At 41.1% G+C, this 23,514-nt stretch overlaps 2 protein-coding genes across 3 annotated transcripts in view; both read right to left on the reverse strand.

Moving 5' to 3' along the window:
- Nucleotides 1–11,387, reverse strand: part of LOC135105880 (A disintegrin and metalloproteinase with thrombospondin motifs adt-1-like) — a 54,060-nt gene extending 42,673 nt beyond the window's left edge. The window contains 4 exon segments of the mRNA XM_064014522.1: nucleotides 1,007–1,202; nucleotides 1,531–1,679; nucleotides 2,229–2,398; nucleotides 11,285–11,387. Coding sequence (XP_063870592.1) covers nucleotides 1,007–1,202; nucleotides 1,531–1,679; nucleotides 2,229–2,336 — 453 coding nt within the window. The 5' untranslated portion in view covers nucleotides 2,337–2,398; nucleotides 11,285–11,387.
- A 3,856-nt stretch (nucleotides 11,388–15,243) lies between these two features.
- LOC135105882 (crustacean calcium-binding protein 23-like) lies at nucleotides 15,244–23,085 on the reverse strand. Of its 2 annotated transcripts, none has more exons than XM_064014526.1 (5): nucleotides 22,927–23,085; nucleotides 18,958–19,083; nucleotides 18,102–18,279; nucleotides 16,798–17,007; nucleotides 15,244–16,369 (listed from the first exon to the last, which is right to left on the reverse strand). In XM_064014526.1, the coding sequence occupies exons 1-5, from the start codon at nucleotides 23,040–23,042 to the stop codon at nucleotides 16,268–16,270; spliced, it is 732 nt and encodes a 243-aa protein (XP_063870596.1). In that variant the 5' UTR covers nucleotides 23,043–23,085; the 3' UTR covers nucleotides 15,244–16,267. The 2 variants fall into 2 exon arrangements, with proteins under 2 accessions (XP_063870596.1, XP_063870597.1); XM_064014527.1 differs by having other exon boundaries at nucleotides 15,244–16,408; nucleotides 16,773–17,007.
- Between the last annotated feature and the right edge of the window lie 429 nt (nucleotides 23,086–23,514).

Raw genomic sequence — 23,514 nt, forward strand, 5'->3', positions numbered from 1 at the left:
AGAGAGAGAGAGAGAGAGAGAGAGAGAGAGAGAGAGACTTCACAAGCAGTAATTACGTGTCTGTTTTGTTGTGGCTTTGGATGAAGAGTTGATATGTGTTGTGTTTCCTGACAGGTGACCGTTTCTAGATGCCACACCTTGCTAAACTACTAGTCAGACTTCACCTGAGTATTCCAGCACCTGTAGCACCACCAGGAGAGAAGTAGTAGTAGTAGTAGTAGTAGTAGTAGTAGTAGTAGTAGTAGTAGTAGTAGTAGTAGTAGTAGTAGTAGTAGTAGTAGTAGTTGTTGTTGTTGTTGTTGATGTTATTCTTGCTTACATTTATAGTCTTTTTTTTTTCTCCTTCATTCACATTTACTCCATTCACTTATTTACTATACATTCTCCCTGTCGTCTCTCCAGTTCTCGACACCTTCCCTGTTCCCTGCCCCTCCATCTGTCTCTCCCTGTCTATCTGTCTGTCTCTCTGTCCATCAATCTCCGTGTGTGCTCTTGTCAGTCCGTCTGTTTGTGTCCTCTTATCTACCTGACTGTCCATTACTCTCTCTCTCTCTCTCTCTCTCTCTCTCTCTCTCTCTCTCTCTCTCTCTCTCTCTCTCTCTCTCTCTCTCTCTCTCTCTCTCTCTCTCTCTCTGTAACTAAAATTGCGCAGTAGGTTTCAATCGTGTAGCTGTAATCTTGTAGGCTTTTAATCTTGTAACCTTTAAAATTTACTCATATATATATTTTTTTCTTTTTTTGTAGGGATTCCATTTACTATTTTTTTTTCAAACAGGAGACAGACAAACAAACAGACAGACAGACAGACAGACAGACAGACAGGCAGGCAGGCAGGCAGGCAGGCAGACAAGCTTAACTTCGTACCCAAGCACAAGCAGAATCTAAACAAGTACGAGGAAGAGTGGAAGTGACAATAGCCGTTTTTTATGTATGCAAATTATCCTTTCCAAACACCAACACAAGCAATAGAAATACCAGTAACAATAACATCAATAACAACACCCACCGGCCCGTCCTTGTGGCAGATGGAGACCGTGCCACTCGGGGCCCCCAGTTTGAGCGGGTCGGCGAGGGCTTGGTACAGGCAGGGGCGGTGCTCGAGGCGGGAGTGCTGCTCGCTCCCGCTCTGGTTCCCGACGCGGCTGATAGTGGCGCCCGGGGAGACCAGCCAGGAGGAGGGTGTAAGGGTGAACTTGTAGATCCTGAAGGAGAGGCAGCTGTAGTAGTTGTGGTGGTGGTGGTGGTGGTTTTTGTAGTAGTAGTAGTAGTAGTAGTAGTAGTAGTAGTAGTAGTAGAAAACAGGTTATGAAGCAGGAGTGACCATTGTAGTAGTAGTAGAAAACAGGTTATGAAGCAGGAGTGACTATTGTAGTAGTAGTAGTAGTAGTAGTAGTAGTTATTGTTGTTGTTGTTGTAGTAATCAATGAATATTATCCTTATTAGGCCTGTCTTATACCATCCTCCTCCTCATCCTCCTCCTCCTCCTCCTCCTCTTCCTTCTCTACTTCTTCCTCCACCTCCTCCTCTTACCTCCTCGCCATGGTGACCTTCAGAACACTGGTGTCAGCATCTACCCTGGTGTGGGCGTGACCGTGGGCATCGAAGTGGGCGTGATCACTCTTAAGAGACACCTCCACCACAGCTCCTGACAACCCACGGCTCCATTCTCCTTCCTCGTCCTGCTGGCGGAAATCCGAGAGAAAAAGAAAATGAACTAAGGGGAGATGCTTTTTTTTTACTCTGCCTCTCTCTTTTATCTTTTCTATTGAGTGTTATATAGGCATGAAGGATTTTTCTTTCGTTCCGTCATTCTATTTGCGTTCCTGGAAGAAGAGATGAAGAATTCGAAGAAGGGTAATTACATGACAATATAGTTTTTGTTGTTGTCAGAGAGAGAGAGAGAGAGAGAGAGAGAGAGAGAGAGAGAGAGAGAGAGAGAGAGAGAGAGAGAGAGAGAGAGAGAGAGAGAACAAGAAAGGCAGACAGACAGAAATATAGACAGACAGAAACTTGCGTAAAAACTGACAGACAGACAGACACTCAGGCAGACGACCAAAGAGACAAACAGAAAAACAGACAGATAGACAAACAAACAGATCCACCAGAGAGAAAGAGAGAGCGAGAACAGAAAGAAAACAAGAAGGATAAACGGAGAGAAAAACAGATAAACACATAGAGACAGAAAAACAGACAAACTGACAAACAAACACACAGACAGACAGACCCACCGGAGGATGCTCGGTGAGAGACCCGGGCAGCAGCAGCAGCAGCAGCAGCACCGCAGTTCCCACCGCAGCCTGCCTCCACCACCACCACCTCCCTCGCCAGCCAGTCATGATGCAGCCGCCTTCCAGCTACACCGCCCACACCTCTGCTGCGACGCCTCCTCCCGGGGCACCTGTGGAGGGAGGGGAGGTGACCAAGATGAACTCACTCGCTTTCAAGATTGAGGAAGGAGAAAAAGAAGAACTGAAAGAGGAAGAAGTGGAAGAAGAAAATAGTAGTAGTAGTAGTAGTAGTAGTAGTAGTAGTAGTAGTAGTAGTAGTAGTAGTAGTAGTAGTAGTAGTAGTAGTTGTTGTTGTTGTTGTTGTTGTTGTTGTTGTTGTTGTTGTTGTAATAGAAGTAGTAGTAGTAGTAGTAGTAGTAGTAGTAGTAGTAGTAGTAGTAGTAGTAGTAGTAGTAGTAGTAGTTGTCGTTGTTGTTGTTGTTGTTGTCGTTGTTGTTGTTCTTGTTGTTGTTGTTGTTGTTGTTGTTGTAATAGTAGTAGTAGTAGTAGTAGTAGTAGTAGTTGATGTTGTTGTTGTTGTTGTTGTTGTTGTTGTTGTTGTTGCTGCTGCTGTTGTTGTTATTAATGTTATTATTGTTGTTGTTGTGGTAGTAGTAGTAGTAGTAGTAGTAGTAGTAGTAATAGTAGTGGTAGTAGTAGTAGTAGTAGTAGTAGTAGTAGTAGTAGTAGTAGTAGTAGTAGTAGTAGTAGTAGCAGCAGCAGCACCAGCAGGCATCGAAGAATCACTAGTAAAGCAAAAAATGGATTTGATCAGGAACATTTAATAACAACTTGGAAAAAAAAAAAAGAAAGAATAAAGAAAAACACCCAAAATTCATATAGAAATGACGCAGACAGATGCATGAAGGAAAAATACATAAAAAAATATATAAAAACCATCACACACACACACACACACACACACACACACACACACACACACACACACACACACACACATTTCTCCATTGTCAACACCTTATTCTCAGCACTCCATGATGGTCATTTTAATAGATTTTTCCCCACCTCCTTTTATTTTTTCCCACCATTGTGCAAATAATGGAGTGTCGGAGCGTGTGGGTGGCGTGGAGGGAACGACTGTGGCGCAGGTGTGTGTGTGTGTGTGTGTGTGTGTGTGTGTGTGTGTGTGTGTGTGTGTGTGTGTGTGTGTGTGTGTGTGTGTTGTGTTGGCGTGCATTGTAGCGCCCTGACAACACCAGTATCGGAGTAATCGACTTGAGAACACACCTGATCACAACCTATAATTAAGATAGTTATTACTGTGTGCGTGCGTGCGTATGTGTGTGTGTGTGTGTGTAGAGTTGGGTTCATTTCCATGTTTATTGAAAATGTAGGAGCGATGTGACAAAGATCGGGAGGCAATGTTATGTCATGTCATCTTTCTGAGTACCTTCCTAAAAGAAACTATTGTACATACCTTCCGTGTGTGTGTGTGTGTGTGTGTGTGTGTGTGTGTGTTCTCTACGGGAAAGAAGAGACAGCAAGGACAGAGGAGTAAGTATAATATCTATCCCACAAGAGAGAGAGAGAGAGAGAGAGAGAGAGAGAGAGAGAGAGAGAGAGAGAGAGAGAGAGAGGGGGGGGGGGGAAGAGACAGACAGACAGACAAAGACAAAGACGGACGGACAGACAGACAGACAAACAAACAGACAGACAGAGGCGAAGAAACGAAAACATTAAAAAAAGCACGAAAAAAAAGTAATAAAAGCAAAACAAAACAAAAAAATAAGAAAAAAGAAAGGAAGAAGAGAAGAGATTAACCAACATAAAAAACGAGGGAAAGAGGGATGAGAGAAAAAAAATAAGGAAGAGACTAGGATAAATATTTTTCTCACAACGTTACATCAACACAACACCTTCATCTTTCCTGCAATTAATCCACTTCCTGGTGCCTTCCCATACATGTCACTTTCTTCAGCGAATCGGCTTCCAAGAACAGGATTTCAATTACTTGGCATTCGCGGAAGTTACCAGAGGAGGAGGAGGAGGAGGAGGAGGAGGAGGCGTGGATGAAATTACCGTGGGAGCAACACCCGCAGGAGGAGGAGGAGGAGGAGGAGGAGGAAGAGGAGGAGCAAACAAACCAACAAGAAAAGGGAAAAGAAAGGAAGAAGTGTAACGAAGGAGGAAGGAAAGAGAACAACACCAGGAGAGGAGGAGGAGGAGGAGGAGGAGGAGGAGGAGGAGGAGGAGGAGGAGGAGGAGGAAGAGGAGGAAGAGGAGGAGGAGGAGGAGGAGTGGCAGCAGAAACAAACATCTTACCACCGCTAAGAAACAAAAACAAAACATGAAAGGAAAAAAAAAAAAAAAAGAGAGAGAGAATGAAGACGAGACGAAACTCAATAAAGAAGAAGAAACGGAGAAAACAAAAGCAGATAAGGAAAAGACGAAGAAAGGAAGGAAGAAGGAGAAGGAAGGAGGAGAAACAAACATCGTATCACCACCACCACCACCATCACCACTACCCCAGGATCGCTGCAAAGGTCAGAAGCCACTGGGTCGGGTCAGCGCGCACCGGCAAACCAAAGAGGAGAAAGAAAAAGAGATACACCTCCGTTTTCTTTTTAATTTTCCGCTGCTGGAATAGTAATCAGGGGGTTCCAGAGTAAATCCAGGCCGGCGATCGACTGGACGAGAACGAGGCCTCAGGTAAAGAAAACCCAGGTAGGTAAGCCGCGCCGCAAAAGAGAAGGTATCAAAATTAATTCGCACACTACAATATGATATACACACCGACCGGTCAAGCTGGCTGGGGGATTCATAGCAACAAGCGTTTGTTTTCGAAAGGCCGGTATCATTATTAAACTGATTCCCCGCTATAATCAGACCTGATTTAACTTCACCCCCTCCTCCTCCTCCTCCTCCTCCTCCTCCTCCTCCTCTTCCTCCTCCTCCATCGCCCTCCCATGTAGATCCCCCTCAGTGGCTAATAGAAGGGGTAAAGGAGGGGGAGACTGACCCGTCCTACACACACACACACACACACACACACACACACACACACACACACACACACACACACACACAGTCCCAGATAATGATGATATCCGTTTAGTCTTAGCCTTAGTGCTTCTTCTGATGAGCTCATGAATAAAACCACCTATGAATGCACTAAAGAGGTTCATTATTTAGTTTATTTAGCACTATTCCATCGTGTTTCTGCTTCCACATATCAACTTCATTACACCTTCATGAGTTATTCGCGAAAGAGGTTTCTAATTGTTGTATGTATGTAGATAATTTTCACGTAATGATGGTGACAATGGTAGCAGCAGCAGTAGTAGTGGTAGTAGTGGTAGTGGTAGTGATAGTAGTAGTAGTAGTAGTAGTAGTAGTAGTAGTAGTAGCAGTAGTAGTAGTAGTAGTAGTAACAGGAATAACACAAGCACAGAAGGTAAAACCGAAAAAAAAAAATAATTAATTAATAAATAAATACTGACAAGTGCCTTCCATCGCGTTGCAAATAATGAAACAGGTAAATGAAGACAGCCAGCACCTCTGTTCTCCTGTTGCTCTCTTAAGTGAATGAGGAATACGTGAGAAAAAATACACCACCAGACCATAGGAGTAAGCTGAGAAGGAGACCTCTCAACACACATCGCAACGCTGAAAGAGATCCTGCAACGCCTACAGTATCCTAGCACTGTCTTTCTGCCTTCAGTCTAGAGCAGAGAGAGAGAGAGAGAGAGAGAGACGGGCAACAACAACAACAACAACAACTATAACATTTTCATCAACAAAAAATAAATAAAAAAAGAACAGGGATAGCAAGAACAAGAAAAAAAAAAGACGAAAGAATAAATAATAGGCCAGAAGGAGTAGAAGGAAGACAAAAAAAAAGGAATGAATAAGTAAATGAAACAAGGAAAAGAAATACACAAAAGAGAGAGAAAAAAAATAACTTCTCCATTGCCTCGTCAAGGTTTGCTGAGCCGGGAAAGAGAAAAGAGCGAGCCAACGAGCCTCGCCGCACACAACTTTTAATTGATGCCCACTCCATCGCTCCACTCATTAAGATTGAAGCTTTTACTGGGAAGGGAGCTACTAGTTTTGAGCCGGGAGGGGGAGGAGGAGGAGGAGGAGGGGGAGGAAAAGTGGGTGGTGGTAGTGAGACGAAGAGGAAGAAGAGGAGGAACAGAAGGAGCAGGAGAAAGACATGTTTAGCCTAATGGTTTTCCCTCCTTTTAACTCGTCAATTAATCAGACTTTTTTTTTTTCTTGAGCATAAAATCTTTCTGGTTTCTCCGCCACTGCATAATGCGCCCATTGTGTGCCCGCCCACCACCACCACGGCTGTCGCGGCGCAGTGGCCCCCTGTTGCGTGGTGATTGCTTTGTTTGTTTGCCACATGAAGCCCCTTATTTAGAATCGCTTTGCTCTTTCACCACAAGTATTTTCAAAGGCCACAGAGATGATCAGCCGAGTCCTCAAGAATGTTTTTCCAGTTAATAATGTAGAAATCTTGTTAATCTATCACTGGAACCGTAAAAACAACCTTAAAAGTCCTCGCAACTTTAACTACTCTCTTAAAAGCAGTGGAAGAACGGCCAGAAATGTTTCAGAATATGATTCAAAGACAGGAAATTCACTGCTGAATAATCAAATTTCAATGAGGTGTCTTCGCCATCTACAAGGAATAGTTATTGAAATAGCTAAGACCGCCTGCTTTTGGCATGCTTACGAATTAGTTTGGCGACAGTACTGCTTTCTGGCGGCACGTTTCTTAACATTTAACAGCGGGTAATCAACGAAGCAACTCGTATGGCTCGTATTCAGAAACACTTTGCTCTTTCATAAAGACTTTTCAAGGGCCACAGATTTGCCAAGAGTGTTCTCCTTTTAACATGGAAATCTTGTTAATCTGTCATTAGAACTATAAAGTACCCTTAAAAACTCGTGTAACTTCAACTAGAGTCTCCCGAAAATACTCGAGGTGTGAGCAGAAGTGTTTCAGAATATGGTCCAATATTTCAAAGCTGTAAACGATGGTTAGTGTTTGTTGGCGAATCAGCACCTGCACTCGTATATTGTGGCTTTGTAACGCCCACACTGACAATTAACTCTTCATTAAAAACTCCCGATAAACGGACTCTGTGAAAACTGACTGTTCTGCTGGAAAGTTTGACCTGCAGCAGTCACTTAGGAACACCTGGCGAGGTTACATGGCTGTCTCGCGAGTACCTTTTCTTTCAAGTGGCGGGCAGAGATTCAAAGTAACCATATTCTTGCTTTCCTGCTGGCCACCAAAACTCACTCCTTTAATCAGTCAGTAACACAGAGCATTGTAAGTAAAAATTAGTCTTTTACAATATGCTAGATAAGATGTAGACCATTGCTTCGCTTCTCTCTCTCTCTCTCTCTCTCTCTCTCTCTCTCTCTCTCTCTCTCTCTCTCTCTCTCTCTCTCTCTCTCTCTCTCATAATGTCAGTAAAGGAACGAGAGCAACCAGTGTTTTTTTTTTTTTTTTTTTATTCATCTACATGCGGCGAGGAAGGCAAGAAAAATTAACTTATATACTTTAGCCTACCCAATAAAAAATCATTTTCTTCCATGTGAACATTTTCTTTGTGTGAGGTATGAGTAACTAAAGAACTACTGAAATACATCGTGCAATATGTGATAGGGATCTGGAGAAATTCAATAAATATGGTATCCAGGTTATGCAGATCCTAGAAAACAATAGACACAGTTGCAAAGACCATATACAGAAGAGGAAGACAGTATAATTGGAGGAAGTGGAGGAAACCAAGACAATAGTGTTTGAAATGTGGATGAGGGAACAGCGGAGGAGTCTAACGAACTGGAGTGGCAATACATAGACTACACTTCGACCAACGACTGAACTGAACTGATACTGGACAAAGAATAAAGGGAAGGAGGCCGAGAAGCATAAAGGAAGACATGAGAAACTAAGGAATCAATGAGCAAACAATAAAACAGATAACAGTAGAGGAGACTCGTAAAACATAAGAGCGAAACCATTAATCTGCAACTAATAATGCTTAAGAGTAGCAGTAACACAACTATCCCCTTTCATATTAGCATATCAGTAATTATGACCCCTGGCGCTTCACAGTGATGGGTGGAGAACGCAAACTGAATGTGCTTCAATACCTAATGCATTGCTCATGTTCTGTGTAAGTAAGCGAGCCTACGAGGGTTTTTCTTTTCTTCTCTTTCTCTCTCTCTCTCTCTCTCTCTCTCTCTCTCTCTCTAGATTTTTTTTTCCTTCCTCTACTTCTTTTGCTTTATATAATTCTCTCTCTCTCTCTCTCTCTCTCTCTCTCTCTCTCTCTCTCTCTCTCTCTCTCTCTCTCTCTCTCTCTCTCTCTCTCTCTCTCTCCGGAAAGGTAAAAGCTGGCAGTCACGAGTCCAACACGTGACTCTCTATGCTTAGACCGAGAGTAAACACACACACACACACACACACACACACACACACACACACACACACACTGTGCCAAGGGTCTGCAGCACTACCTGAGTCTTTACTGAGGAAGGGCATGGAGTGGAAAAGGGGGGTGTCTTGCCTGGCTTTGCGGCGCTGGGAAGGAAACGTCAGAGAAATCGGAGGGAGAGAAATCTTCAAAGCTAAATCCTTTTTCCCCTCTTCCCCCCTCCCCTTGAACATGTACTAGTTAGTAATCAAAATGAGACTGATTCAGGCTCCACTTGAATCTGAAAGGAAGATGAGAAGTTTGTCTTCAGATGACAGATCACTGGAACAGACTCAGCGATCATACAGATCACCAGAACGTAAGAAAATAAGGGAAGCTGCAAGAAGTCATTAGGTCTACACGCGGCAGTCCCTGTATAAAACATACCTAACTGTTTCCACTTGTCATCCCCATCCTAAAATTTGTCTGATCTTGTTTCAAAGTTCCCTACTGACTCAGCACTAAACTATCTGATTACTGAGTCTATACCAGTAACCTACCACTCTGAGAACCATTTTCTTCCAGTCAGATTGTTAGTACCGAATCAATAGTAAGCTTTAAATTAATGAATAAATTTATGAATAGGGACGAGAGAGGAATGCCACGTAAAGGCTTACTGAATTTTTACAGCTTCCCTTAGGTTCTTTATTTTTATCTATAAAAAGGTGTATGAGACCTTTCTGCGAAGAGTATAAACACGGACTCTTCTGAAATGGAGGTGGAACTTCCTTCATCAAAACTGTTTTCCACACATCTCGCTGTGCATTGATTTAATAATTCTCCGTGCAGCGCACACTCAACAATATCCTGACCCCAGACTCACGATATCTATCTCAGCTGAATAATACATGAGCCAAGTTTTTCTCTCTTTATTTTTCTAACTGTCCCGTCTTTCTGTGCACCACGGCAGCGCCATAAAGTTAATAGGCCGCCATCGGGATTAACAAGGCTAACCGTTACTAGGAAGCAGCTTGGTCTGCTGGCTGATGACCTCTGGGTACACTTTCAGCCCTTGCATAGCTTGTTTGGTCCAGATCTTCACAATGGTAAACCTAACCTCACCCATGAGTGAGACAGAGAGAAAAAGACACCAGTACCGCGGCAACGATCGTACCTGGATAATGTCCTCAAAAGAACGAAAACCAGCTTCCAGCACCGTACCTTTGCCCCCATACCAGCACGTCTCTCCAGCAGCCTGGCCTTTCCACTTCACTGGGCCCTCCCCAGCCATTTGTACTGCCTCACAAATACAGCCAGCGAGTTTTGTTCGGAGTTTGTTGAGCATACTAACTAAAGCCAACCATTATAACGCGTTGTGTGTATGCGTGTGTGTGTGTCTATATATATATATATATATATATATATATATATATATATATATATATATATATATATATATATATATATATATATATATATATATATATATATATATATATATATATATATATATATATATATATATATATATATATATATATATATATATATATATATATATATATATATATATATATATATATATATATATATATATATATATATATATATATATGCCCACATGAAAGATATATCACCTGTAATCAACTAAGTAGCCATTTTTCCTCATACATATTACTAATTTTAGTGTTATCGGTGGTAGTAGTAGCAGTAGTAATAGTAGTAGTAGTAATAGTAGTAGTAGTAGTAGTAGTAGTAGTAGTAGTAGTAGTAGTAGTAGTAGTAGTAGTAGTAGTAGTAGTAGTAGTAGTAGTAGTTGTTGTTGTTGTTGTTGTTGTTGTTGTTGTAGTGGTTGAAGTTGCTATCTCCAAAGTAGGTAGTAATAGCAGTAGTAGTTGCCATGGTAGAAACCGTGAGAGTTGTGGTAGTAATGACTGTAGAAGAGGCGTTTGATATTGTTGTTGTTGTTGTTGTTGTTGTTGTTGTTGTTGTTGTTGTTGATGATGATGATGTTGTTGCTGCTGTCGCTATTGTTGCCGTCGGTTCTGTTGTTGCTGTTGCCGCTGTTGTTATAACTTTCTTCATAACATTTCAAGAAACAAAACAAACAAACTCCTCGTCGTTCGTGCTTCCTCAGATAAGGGAAGAGAATCCCTTAAAAGTGTTTCGCTGTTCTGAAGATGTCCTCATTTTCGTCGGGGACAGCCAAGCCGGAGATGGACAGTTGATGAGTAAGGATAGCTGTCCGATGCTGAATACGATATAGACAGACATACCATAATAAAATATGCAGATCCATCGAAATTAATTTATGTTACGTGCACTATTTACATATAGAAAGACATCCTCTTCCTTGTTGTTAATTGGAAGAACATAATCGTTATTGAAATGGTTAGTATTACGTCTTTTTTTCTAATGTAGCGCCATCAACCAGTTAATAAATCAATTAATTAATCAATCAATGATCTAATGCAAGCGCTCCCAGAATTCACACAATTCGAAGAGAGAGGCACGGCATTCCATAACAACGAAAACGAAGTCCTGCTTTATGATCGCAACTTCCTACTCTGCCTCCAGTAAAGCACTCCAGACAGAGGTCCAGGAGGAGAATCATCTCACCTTAATCTCACTGACACACCTGAGCAGCAACCCCCAACACGTCTTCCTCCCACCGACTCCTGTGCTATACTGAAAGGAGGTGACGCCTCTTGATGTTCCATAACACTCATGACCTCACCTCGTCCTCTGGCCCCTTCCACCACTACCTCCTCCCCCTCCACCCTCCCTCTTGTCTTCCCCCCCCAGACCCCCATACCTTCACAACCTTTCCATACGGCCACTGAACGCTGGGGTGAATGAACCACGTGGTGGCGTCCCGTCCATGTGCCTTCCATTGCTGGTAGTAAACAAAACATTGCATTCGTTGATGAGCAAAACTAAAACCTAAACCCTCACTGCCCAGACTGTAATTGCTTTTATAATAAATCTACCTGAATAGAATTAAGAAATCAGGTAACTAGATGGTGCTAACGTGAATTATTAGGGGTTGTGATAAAGAAAGAAAAGTTCGTTTAGTTCACCTCCTGCCGAGTGCATTCATTAACTGACAAAACCCAGTATCTCCAGAGAACACTTTCTTTTCTGGCTATAAATGTTTTAATTAATGCACTGAAACACTTTAATTATTATTGTCAGTGCTAGTAATAGGGAATAGTAGGAAGAAACGTAGTCGACATTTAGTTCGTTCGCTTCCCGCAATGGCGCAATGAAATTATACGAGGAGGTAGAGCGACGAGTTCTTCGGCCCTGCTGGTATCATTACGGGGGAGTAGGTGGTAATAAATGTTCCCCCGCCCACCCTGAGGCTCCTCCACAGATCGAAAACACCTGCTGCAGACGACCCGAGCGGCAGGTGCTTTCAGTAATACCTGTCAAGTAAATTTACGCGTGAGGGAATGATAAGTAATCCTGCGAATCATTTATCTCATGCACTTCTCTCTGAGTGTATTGACCTCGACTTTAACCCTTTCACAACTAAACAATTATTCACATACCCACCGACGATTCTTAAACACTTATTTTTTGTACTACAGTCTCTTAAAAAGGTGTATGATATAAAAAAAAATGTATGATAGTGATGACAAAAAAGAAATATTGTGTTTTCTCTCTTCTGTCTCCAAGCAAGCTAATTTCTACAACGTTATGAATGTTAACAAAAGACGTTCACAGCAGTAAAGGAGCTGAATGTTAATGTCCAATGTGTTTCTTTTATTTTCGTGCATGTTCGTGGACGACAGATTGGTGTCGAAGGTTGTGGCTCTCGGCATTCTCAGCAGGAATATTAATGAACGTGTGGGTGAGGAAAGAACGTTCATGGTATTCTTTACTTACTTTTTTCAACATACTCTAATGGAGTTCATTGGGATTTTCAAGGGTGTTTTCGTGATCCCAGTGACAGATTAACAAGGATTCTGCATCATCGATGTAAAAGTGCATCCATGTGAGCCCGACCAATCATCCCCGCGAGCTTTAGACATAGTTGTATGTATACGTGTTCCTGTAAAAATAATTATGTTTTAACCTTATAATTTAATTTGATTATGAACTGAGCAGTGTACTATCACACCATTAATAACATCACTCAAGCGTTATGATAAATGAAACGAATTATTAATGCATTTCATAATTGTTTTCAGTAACGTATCTTAAAATGGAAGACTTTTTTTTCGTGGAAAGAACTAATAATCATGTTGATACAATATTTCAACTTAACTGCGAATTCCTGGCATTGCTCGCCATCATGCACGTGTCGTTACTCCGGTCACTGTCATTTAATATTACAGGAAGAAATCATATAATCACAATAAATAAAATTCACTGTATATTTACTTTACATCTTTGTTCCGTGACGGTCAAGCTACAATATCGTATCCGCGAGAGAGAGAGAGAGAGAGAGAGAGAGAGAGAGAGAGAGAGAGAGAGAGAGAGAGAGAGAGAATTGGAAGTATCGTAACAAATATATAGGAAACCCAATATGAACTTACCTTTTTCTGCTGCGTCACGACTAACCCATGATATCGTACCCGTGTGAGCTATTATTTAACCATTTCATTATTGCTGTGACGAGGCGAGGGGGAGAGATGTGGTACTGGTGGGTGGTGTGCAGGGAGGGGGGGAGGAGTGCAGGCTGCGGGTTGATGCTGCAGGTGGCAATGACTTCCGGAAGATCATCAATAACTGCTTCTTTTTTTTTTTTTTTCTTATGTTAGGTTGCACTTCCCCATCAGGTGCTATTCTTCCTTGTTCCTGTCTCTCCTTTGTTTCCGTCGCTCATGTTATGCTTCTTCAATTAAAGCATTCGTTCGTTCGCTTATTATTCATGTGTTTACTGTTCATATTTACAATGCACACTTTATAATTATTATTGCCTATATATGATTTACGTCTACTATTTATTATTTGTTACTTGCACTGACAATTCTGTTTTCTTACTCTTCTCTAAAGATATCTATGTACATGCATTGATAACCATCTATCTTTTCTTTTCTCTCCTTCACAAGCTTCTTTCTTACTTCTTTTTTTTTCTTCTTCTTCATAACTCTCTCTCTCTATACATAGTTTTAAGCTTCTTGTTCTTCGCAAGCTTCTATCTTTTCATTACTTTCTTATTATTATTCATAAGCCGCAATAGATACAATTACAAGTGTCTACTTCTCCTTTCTCCTCTTCACAAGCTTCTATCTTCTTTCTTTTCTTCACAAACTTCTACACATACATTCACAAGCTTCTGTCTTTCATTTATCTCCTTCACAAGCTTCTTCCTCCTCCTTTCTCTTTTTCACAAGCTTCTTCCTTCCCATTTCTCTTCTTCACAAGCTTTTTACCTTCTCCTTTCTCTTCTTCGTAATCTTTTACCTTCTTTCTCCTCTTCACAGCCTTGACAGGAGCTCCTCACCTCACCACACAGCGAGGTTCGTCACTGAGTCTCGGTACCTTGTCCCCTAGAGACCTACCAACGTACAAATTTTGCGGTGCAGTCTGTTGGGTGGTTAACCATAGTGAGCCTCGAGACACGGACGTAGCATGCTTGTGTTTGTGTTCACCCTGCGTGTCGTGTCGTAGGAGGAGCAGAGGAGGAGAAAGGACGCCAGGAATCCGTCTTCTAGGTACGTTTTTTTTTTTTTTTTTTTTCTGAAATTGTTGGCGATTATCTGATTTCTTTTTTCTTTTTCTTTCTTTTCTTATTATCGCCCTCGTCTTTTTCTCTCCTTGTCGGTGGTGGTGGTGGTGTTTGTTTTGTTGTTGTTGTTGTTGTTGTTGTTGTTGTTGTTGTTGTTGTTGTTTATCATTAAGTAATTTTATATTATTGTTAACAATGCTACTATTATACTAGTAGTAGTAGTAGTAGTAGTAGTAGTAGTAGTAGTAGTAGTAGTAGTAGTAGTAGTAGTAGTAGCAACAGCAACAACAACAGCAGAAGTTATAGTACTCTTAACACTGAAGTTATAATCCTCCTATTTATCACGCTCTTATCATTACAGTTATTACCAAGACGGTGTCCCTTCATCAAGTCCCGTTAGCCCCACTATCCCTCCCATCCTCCACAGCCCCTCCCGGTGGCACAGAAAGCGAGTATCTCCAGGCACGCGGGGAGGCAGGGAGGTGAGGCAGACACTTGCTCAGGCACGAGAGTAGGACCGTAGAAAACAGTTATTGTCCACCCGCCAGCCTTCTCAGCCCACAATCACAGACTACACACACCTGAAGGCTACCCGGTGAGATCTCCCCGGAAATACCTGGCATGCTTTATGGTTGTCTCGTCTATACTTCTGATTTTCTTTTGTTATTCTTTCTTTTCGCAATTTACTAGTAGTTGTTTTTTTTTCTCTGCGTATAAATATAGAACAAGGATTAAATTTTGTTGCCATTCTTTCAGATTTCCACTTGCGTTATATGAGTGATAAGGATCATGCAGTTTATAAACCATTTCTGAGTTCAACAAGAATAAAAACAGATACTATGAAAAAAAAAAATAGATAAATTGAAGTCTAAAGAAAGGTTAAAGTATACGAATTATATGGAGTTTTCTAGATTTTTTAATGAACTTTTCAGAATATAAAGTGCATATGTTTTCTTCAATAACATCAAAAGAAAAACAAAAAACATAATGACTTATTGCTTGGGAGGCGATGTGCGGCGGCAAGATTACTATTTAGTGCAGTGACAAGCGGTGGTGAAGACAACGTGTATGGTGCGTGACTGTGGCCCGTACTCTTAAACGCTCTACTCTCTCAGAAGGACCATCTTTTCTAAGGCCACAGAGATGACCAGTGAGGCTCGAAAATACTTTTAATCTTTACACTGCTCTTTGGTGCGTTTTTTCATTACAAACAAACCACTCTGAAACATTTACTTTTGCTCCACGGCTGTCTTTGAACATCATATTAGCTAGAAGGAGGAAATTTAGTTCTTTCAAATTCCTTTTCTTTCTTCTAGGTGCTTGTAAATATTGTGTAGAAGGCCTTTAGTGCTGTAGGTTTTGGCAGATTGCAGTAAAAGGGTTAACATCCACTAGGACCTGTTGAAAATTAAGCTGTAAGATGACGAAGCTTTTAAGAATATTGGGCTTCGTCTCAGGCTTCACACAGGAGAGGCGGCAGCAGGACCTTCACCACACAACTACTACTGTGCATTCCAGTGACATGATACAGCGTGTAAAAAAAGAAGAGTAAAAATCAAACTTTTCATCTTATACTCTCTTTGATTGTTATGAAAGGTAACTTGTTTTTATTTGTGACTTTTTTTCCTCTCTTTCTCTCTCTCTCTCGCTCTTTTAAAGGCCACTGTCCTTCAGAAATTTAAAAGGTGTGGACCAACTTGGTAAACTAAGGAATTTTTCGCGTCTTCTTCCTCTCATTGTAACTTCCTAAATTAACAATCTTCATTTTCTAAGCTTTCTTACGTAAAAAAAGTTATAATTCCTTTTAACATTCATTTCTTAACGCCTCTCTAAAAAAAATGCATATGTTTACCTGTCGCATTGATTGAGTCTCGACCTTTCCTCTTCCCTATACCTTTCAATGAACTAAGAGCAGAGGTGATCTAAAGCCCCCAGCTCTGGTTGACCACGGTGACGAAGTACTCATCGTCGTCAATCACCTTGCTGAAGCTGGAGTAGTAGTCAAAGAACTCCTGTTTGGTCACCTGAAGCAGAGAAACCAGCGCTAAATAGAAAGATAAGTGCTAGTTATTGTCTTTGTCTGCTTGTCTGTCTGTCTGTCTTTTATCTTTTGAGCTTAATTATATCGATTTTTTTTTTTTTTTTTATCTATTTATTATTTTTTTTTGGGGGGAGTGATGATGTTTTATTTAATCTTTTTGTGTTTGTCTGTCTGTCTGTGCCTGCATCCCTTTGCCTTTGTCTGTTTGTCTGTTTATCTTTATGTTTCTATGTGTTTGCCTGTTTATTTTACTGTCATTTTGTCTGTCTGTCTGCCTTTCTACCTGTATGTCTGTTTGGCTATTTACCTGTCTATTTGTCTATATTTATTTATTTTATTATTTATCTATCTATCTATCTATCTATCTCTCCATATATCCATACTACCTATCTATCTATCTATCAAGCTTACCTTGCCATCAATTGAACCGTTGCTCTCGAACAAGCTAAGGAACTTTTTGAGCAAGTCCTCCTCTGTGGCCTCGCCCTTCAGCACCTTGGGATGGTTCTTGGCTGAGTAGACGCCCTTCAAGTCCTCCACGGTCACCACTCCGTCGCCAGTCTTGTCCAGGTGCTTGAAGACTTTCTCCACCGCCTCCTTCCTTGTGGCGGTCATGCTTGGCTGTTGAGGTAAGCACTGGTGTTGATAACTGATGACAGGTGTAAGAATATAAGAACATGAGAAAATAAGGGAAGTTGCAAGAAGTCATCAGGCCTACACGTTGCAATCCCTGTATGAAACATATCTACCTATTTCAGCCTATCATCACCATCCATAAATTTGTCTAATCTTCCTTTAAAGCTCCCTAATAAGTAATTGTATGTGTATGTGTATATTGCACTGTTTCTTCAGCTTTGCAGTTAGTTATTGCTGTCCTGTGAGTAATTGTTGTTAGTACCTCTGTTACTACTACTACTACTACTACTACTACTACTGCTACTACTACTACTACCACTACTACTATACTACTGCTACCAATACATTTTTTTTTTTTTTTTGCCTTCATCTTTTTTCATAATCTTTCCTTACTGAGTCATCATCACTTTTTTTCTTCTTATCAATACGTACATTAATTCATCAAGCTCTAATCTGTCCAAACTTTTTAATTTACATTGTTCTGCTTTCATATACATACTCACTGTACTACATCCTTTACTAACAGAGATAAAAAAAATCATATCTTTCAACAGTGTCATCAAACTCTAACCTGTTCTAGCTCTCCACCTCCATTTGCATCGTTCAGAACTCTCATTCCCTGTCCGCACCCGTATTCAAAACACGCTTGCTCTCTCACCGCGACGGTTTTCAGAAGAAACAGATGATTAGCCGGGTTCTCAAGAGTGTTTCTCCTATTAATAATATAGAAATCTTGTTGTTCTGCCACCAGAACTGCAGAAACACCCTTAAAAACCAGTGTCACTTCAACAAAGATGATTGGTATGGTTCTCGAGAGTGTTTCTCCTGTTAATAATATAGAAATCTTGTTAATCTGTCACTAGAAGCGCAAAAACACTTAAAAATCAGTGTCACTTGAACTAAAGATGATTGGAGGGGCTCTCAAGAATGTTTCTCCCATTAATAATATGAAAATCTCGTTAATTTGTCACTAGAACTGCAAAAAGACCCCTAAAAAACCCGTATCACTTCAATTAGAGTCTTCTGAATGTGATCGAGCTGCGCGCAGAAATGCTTCAAAATATTGTCTTATAGCTCACCCTCAGAGCCTCCAGGAACTCTTCGTAGTTGATGCCAGCAGCCCCATCCTTCTCAAAGGCCTTGAACAGCTGGTCGATTTCCGAGTCAGAGAAGTCAAGGCCGAACTGAGCCACGCCGCGACTCATCTCGTCTTTTGAAAGCGTCCATGAGCGGTCCTTGTCCAGCCTCCGGAACAGCCTGGAGGAGCAGGGCGTTGCAGATCAAAGTTTTGGAACAGCGTGTGAAATAAAGCAAAATAAAGGTAGAAATAGACAAAAAAATGCACGAACGTCGAGATAGATCAAATATATCGAGATCAAATAAATAAAAGCCAGCAGAATAAGAGGAGATTTCATAGAGGTCCTCAAGTGGTATGGAGAATACAACAAAGGTGACATAAGCAAAATTCTCAGGGTCAGTAATTAGGACAGGACAAGGAGTGATAAGTTCAAGCTTGATAAATTTAGTTAAAAAAGAAATAGGAAGGAATTGGTTCTCAGATTGAGTGGTAGATAAATGGACTCATTAATCAGGTTGTTGCTGCTGAGTCATTACGAAACTGTAAAAGAAAAATTAGAGAGGTCTATGGAAGGGAATGATTGGTGGAAACAGGCAAGTATATTTCATGCAGATGTTCCCACGTATTGGCCTGACGGCTTCTTGCAGCTTCCATTAATTTCTTATGAATACTGTAGAGATAAAGATAAGCATAAACAAAGACAGCAAATTAAACTAAATCAAAGTAAAAAGAATGAATGAAGCCAATAATATACTTTCAAGACAGAAAATGACGCCCTCACTCCCTATATTCATTTGTCAAGATAGAAAATTACTCCCATTGCACTCTTCTTTCACTCCCTCACTCCCTCCACTCACTTGCCGAAGGAGAGGATGCCGGAGTAGCCGTTGGACAGGCAGTGGTTCCTCAGTTTCTCCAGGGGGTCACTTGCAGCAGCGACCGCAGCCTTCGACGCCTCCTTCAGCTTGGCTTCCTGCGACATCCTGGAAGGGAGAGTACTGGTGATGATACTTGAATATTACTGCAGAAGGTAAAACAAATAATAAAATAAATAAATAAGATAAAATAAACGAAAAACATTGATTGACTAACTAATAGATTGTTAGTTTGATTGGCTGGTTGACTGATCGATTGATTGACTAGTTCACTGACTAATTGACTGACTGATTGATTGATTGGCCGATTGACTAGCTAAATGAGTAAAGTCTCCGAAGTACCAAGGTCATATAGCGCCAAATAAGATAAATAAATAAATAGATAAAAGATGAATGTAAGTTCATTCCTGTGACTAAGTATTGGTGTTGTTGTTGTTGTTGTTGTTGTTGTTGTTGTTGTTGTTGTTGTTGTTGTTGTTGCTGCTGCTGCTGCTGCTTCTGTTGCTGCTGCTGCTGTTGTTGTTGTTGTTGTTATTGTTGTTGTTGTTTCTATTGTATTTGTTTCTGTTGTTATTATTACTTCTGTTGTTGTTATTGTTGTTGTTGTTTCTATTGTTCTTGTTTCTGTTGTTATTATTACTTCTGTTGTTGTTATTGTTGTTGCTACTGCTACTAAAACGAATACATATTAAACTTAACAAAATAATGAACATGTAAATAAACAACACTTGCAAAACTGATGCTATGCTGAACTAAAGACGCGTTCACATGGGCGCATTTTTTCTTACAATATTCGGCCAGGAGCACAAACCCACCTAACTATTTAAGTGTCAGACTGAACATTTACTAAACTGTTGCACGTAAGCCATCAACAAATTCTCTCTCTCTCTCTCTCTCTCTCTCTCTCTCTCTCTCTCTCTCTCTCTCTCTCTCTCTCTCTCTCTCTCTCTGAAGTACAGTTGCATTCTGAGTGTGTGATTACAACACCAGGGGACGTTGATGTTAACAATATCCCTTTTCGCTTCTCTTAGCTTGTTTTGCTTTGGTTCTTCTTTACATTTCAGAGCTACGGCTTTTTTTTTTTTTCACTTTATTATTCACTGGTGTGGTGTCTTCAGGCTTATAATTTTGTTGTGTGTTATATTTTGTATGTTTTTTTTTTTTTTGAAGCATTGTAAGTTAGATTACTTAATTTGTTTTATGTGATTTATATGCTGTGATCCTTTATTTCATATAGTTGTTTTTATTTATTTTTTTATTGTTTTCGTTTTTTAACCATTTCGTATTTACTGCAACTTAAAATTTGAGTATGCTGTGATCCTATAGTCAATATCTTATCTGTTTATCTGTCTCTCTGTCAGTGACGGGCGAGGTGAAGGGCAGGGCAGGGAGGCAGAGGTGGCTGTGTCTTTGAACGTCTGGGATGACTCATGGCGGTGGCAGTGGCCGGCGGGAGTGGGCGGCGACGGAGGGCGGCGACTGGCGGACGTGTGGGCGATGGCGACAAGAGTGAGCCAAGGTGACCTGCCGCTCCTTACCTTCACGTACAGTAAGATGTGTTGCCTTAGCCGCCACCTTAGCCTTACTTAGTCATGAGAAGAGGAAGGGAGGATGGAAAGAAGGTTAAGAAAAAAATAAGGCAGAAGGAAAAAGACAGAGTAGGAGGTGATGGAAAAGGAATGGGATGGAGGGGGAGGGGAATGAAGGTAAAGAGAAAAATTAAGGCAGAACGAAAAAGAGATGGAGTAGGAGGTGGTGGAAAAGGAATGGAAGGAGGAAGGAGATAACGTAAAGGAAAAAAATGAAGGCAGAAGGAAAAAGAAGAGATGGAGTAGAGGGTGAAGGAAGAGGATGGAAGCTCTTGTGACGGAGGGAGGAAGAGAAAAACAAAGGAAACGAGGGTGAAGAACGTAGGCAAGAAATGAATATGTAAAGAGGATACGAAAGTTTTCATAAAGGATGCGAGAGCAGGTGAAGGAAATTACTGTTTGAAGGAAAGAAGAGAAGTTATGAAATTGTAGGAAGGAATGGAAGAAGGAAAGGACTGTCTGAAGGAAGAAAAGAAAGAATGAAACCAAGGCGCAGATAGATAATGAGGATAACCATGGAGGGAGTGACGGGAGGGATGAGAGAATGTGAGAAGGTGGAGCAGGAGGAGCAAGAAGAGGAGGAGGAGGAGGAAGAGGAGGAGGAGTCTATGCCAAGGTCTTTGTCAGAGTCAAGGCTTGCATGGTACGTACCCTGCCCTCGTGCAACAGTCGGTAAGCTCATCATGTCAGCTTCATCTCTCACACATTACAAATTAACTTATCCTACAACTCTCATTCCAGTACACCTGCGCTTCCTTCACCTCCATCTACGCACCCTTAATCGATTTTACATTCTTTCTTTTTTTCTTTTGCCTTCCTAGCACAAAGCGAATCGTCCTTGAAGGAACAAGAAGGTGCCTCAGGGGTTGGAAGGGAGTCGTGACCGTCGGAGAATGTTGGGAGGGAAGGTGGAAGGGATGGAGGGATGGAGAGAGAGGGAGAGGAGGGATGGAAGGAGCGACTGTTGCCACCTGCCTCTGCCTCCTCTCTGCCATCCATGCAACTTAGTTTTTCCCGACAGGATGCATCTAAGGGAACTTACTACGGAGTATATTCAAGTGACCTTCCCTCCGGGTATTCCAGCGTGGATGCCTACGGACAGTATTCTGAAACGTCTCGACGACTTATCTCAACTACTTTCAACAAGCCTTAGTGGAAGTCACTGGGATCAATGGTGCTTTCATGATCCTAGTGATAGTTTGATCAAGATTCTGACTCATCGATTGGAGAATCACTCATGAGAAGCCAAATAATCATGTCTGTCGCCTTTTATAAAATAGTCTTCATGAGATATTAACGCGTTTCGGAGTTTGCCGTTGCAAGAGTGTATCATTCGCCAGAATAACACGTTGTCTCCATTTTAATATTCACACGGTATACTTTCTTTTCCGGTGTGTGTAATACACGTATGTTTCGCAATTCCTTTAAATAATTCCCCCTCTTGTGAGCTGAAGGCAAAGAGAAGAGGCATGTTAGGTACACTGACGAAAACTTGAGTCGTTATCTTCAAAATGTTGAGTAGTGTCAGTGGAGATGTAGTATAACTAAGTTACGCCCCCATTTGTTGATATTATCGGTGTGCATGACGCGTCCCACGCCTTACTGACTTACTAGCACGACATTACCTACAAGAAAGTAAATACTTAGTGGTCTTGTTATATCAACATTATATCTTATAGGCATTGATTCTACGGAGATCAAATTCATGGCTAGTTCCGTCACTATCAATATTATGCACCCGTTATGTGCCCCGCAACATCCATGAAGAAGATAACATTTAAGGAAGTTCATTGACAAGCATAAACATTGAGACTTCTTTTATCACTGCAAAAGTTCCTCGTTTCCTAAATATTTTCAGCCTTCATGAGGGAAAATGTGACAGAAAGATTTTCGTATCCCTAGAGTCAGAGACGTGACTCATAAGTTATCCTATTCCACCTCTCCTTTCCATCACAAAATCCCTGAGGGAAGCGTAAAAAAATAAACGTAGCTGCTTCAGCTTGAGTTCTTCTTTCACCTTTCCCTCATTTGTCTCATCTTTGTCGTATTTCTTATTATCCTATACATCTCTTCCCCTTCTCTTGGCGATATTTCACGATAATCATACAGATATAACATGCTACATAGCCTGCTCACACCTCTGATGCAGCAAGTGAAGTGAGCGAGGTATTTATTACTCATACGACTATTACTGCTTTATTAGTAATAAGATCAATCCAGCTATTCTAATTTTGTGTGAAGTGAGCGTGGTATGAATCGCACCAAGGAGAAACTGTACTACCATGTATACGAATAAAGAAACTACTATCACTCTATCACTTTGTACATAAATAATAACAAGTTTATGATGCAACAGTATTACCTTCGTGGCTGTAGCGGACGGCTGGTGCTGCGGGTGTTGTCAGATGAGCCTCGGCTGGGAGACTGTGGAGGGGAAGAGGCCCGAGCCAACACCCAGATTCCACCGGCACGTATCATACACACTTTTTTTTTTTTCTCTCCTCTTTCTCATATGTACAAGGACACATGTGTGGTTTCGACATCATGAATAATGAGTGCTATTTGAATCGTTCCCACAACTGACTAATAGGTTTTGCTTGGTTTGTCTGTACCTACGTGTTCCTTCACCTACGATGCACCGAGTTTGTTATTGCCTTGTCACTCATTTGCTATACTGACAGGAAGGGCACATAGAAATAAATAAAGATTTGTCTGAAAATTTCCTCTCAAGGACCACATGACAAAAACTGTTCCATCATCTCTCCGCGGCCCGTGTGCGTTAGGGATTACCAGCACCTCCCTCATTTTTTTATGTTTTATTTATCTCTTTTTTTATTACACTACGAAATAACGCATGCACCATATCACACCCCTTTATTTTCGAGGAGTTACCAAGTTGTGACAATCTGAAACTTAGAATTTGTTCAATGTTGTTTTTTGTTAGAAAGGG

Source organism: Scylla paramamosain, chromosome 12 (genome assembly GCF_035594125.1).
Source record: "Scylla paramamosain isolate STU-SP2022 chromosome 12, ASM3559412v1, whole genome shotgun sequence".
NCBI lineage: Eukaryota > Metazoa > Arthropoda > Malacostraca > Decapoda > Portunidae > Scylla > Scylla paramamosain.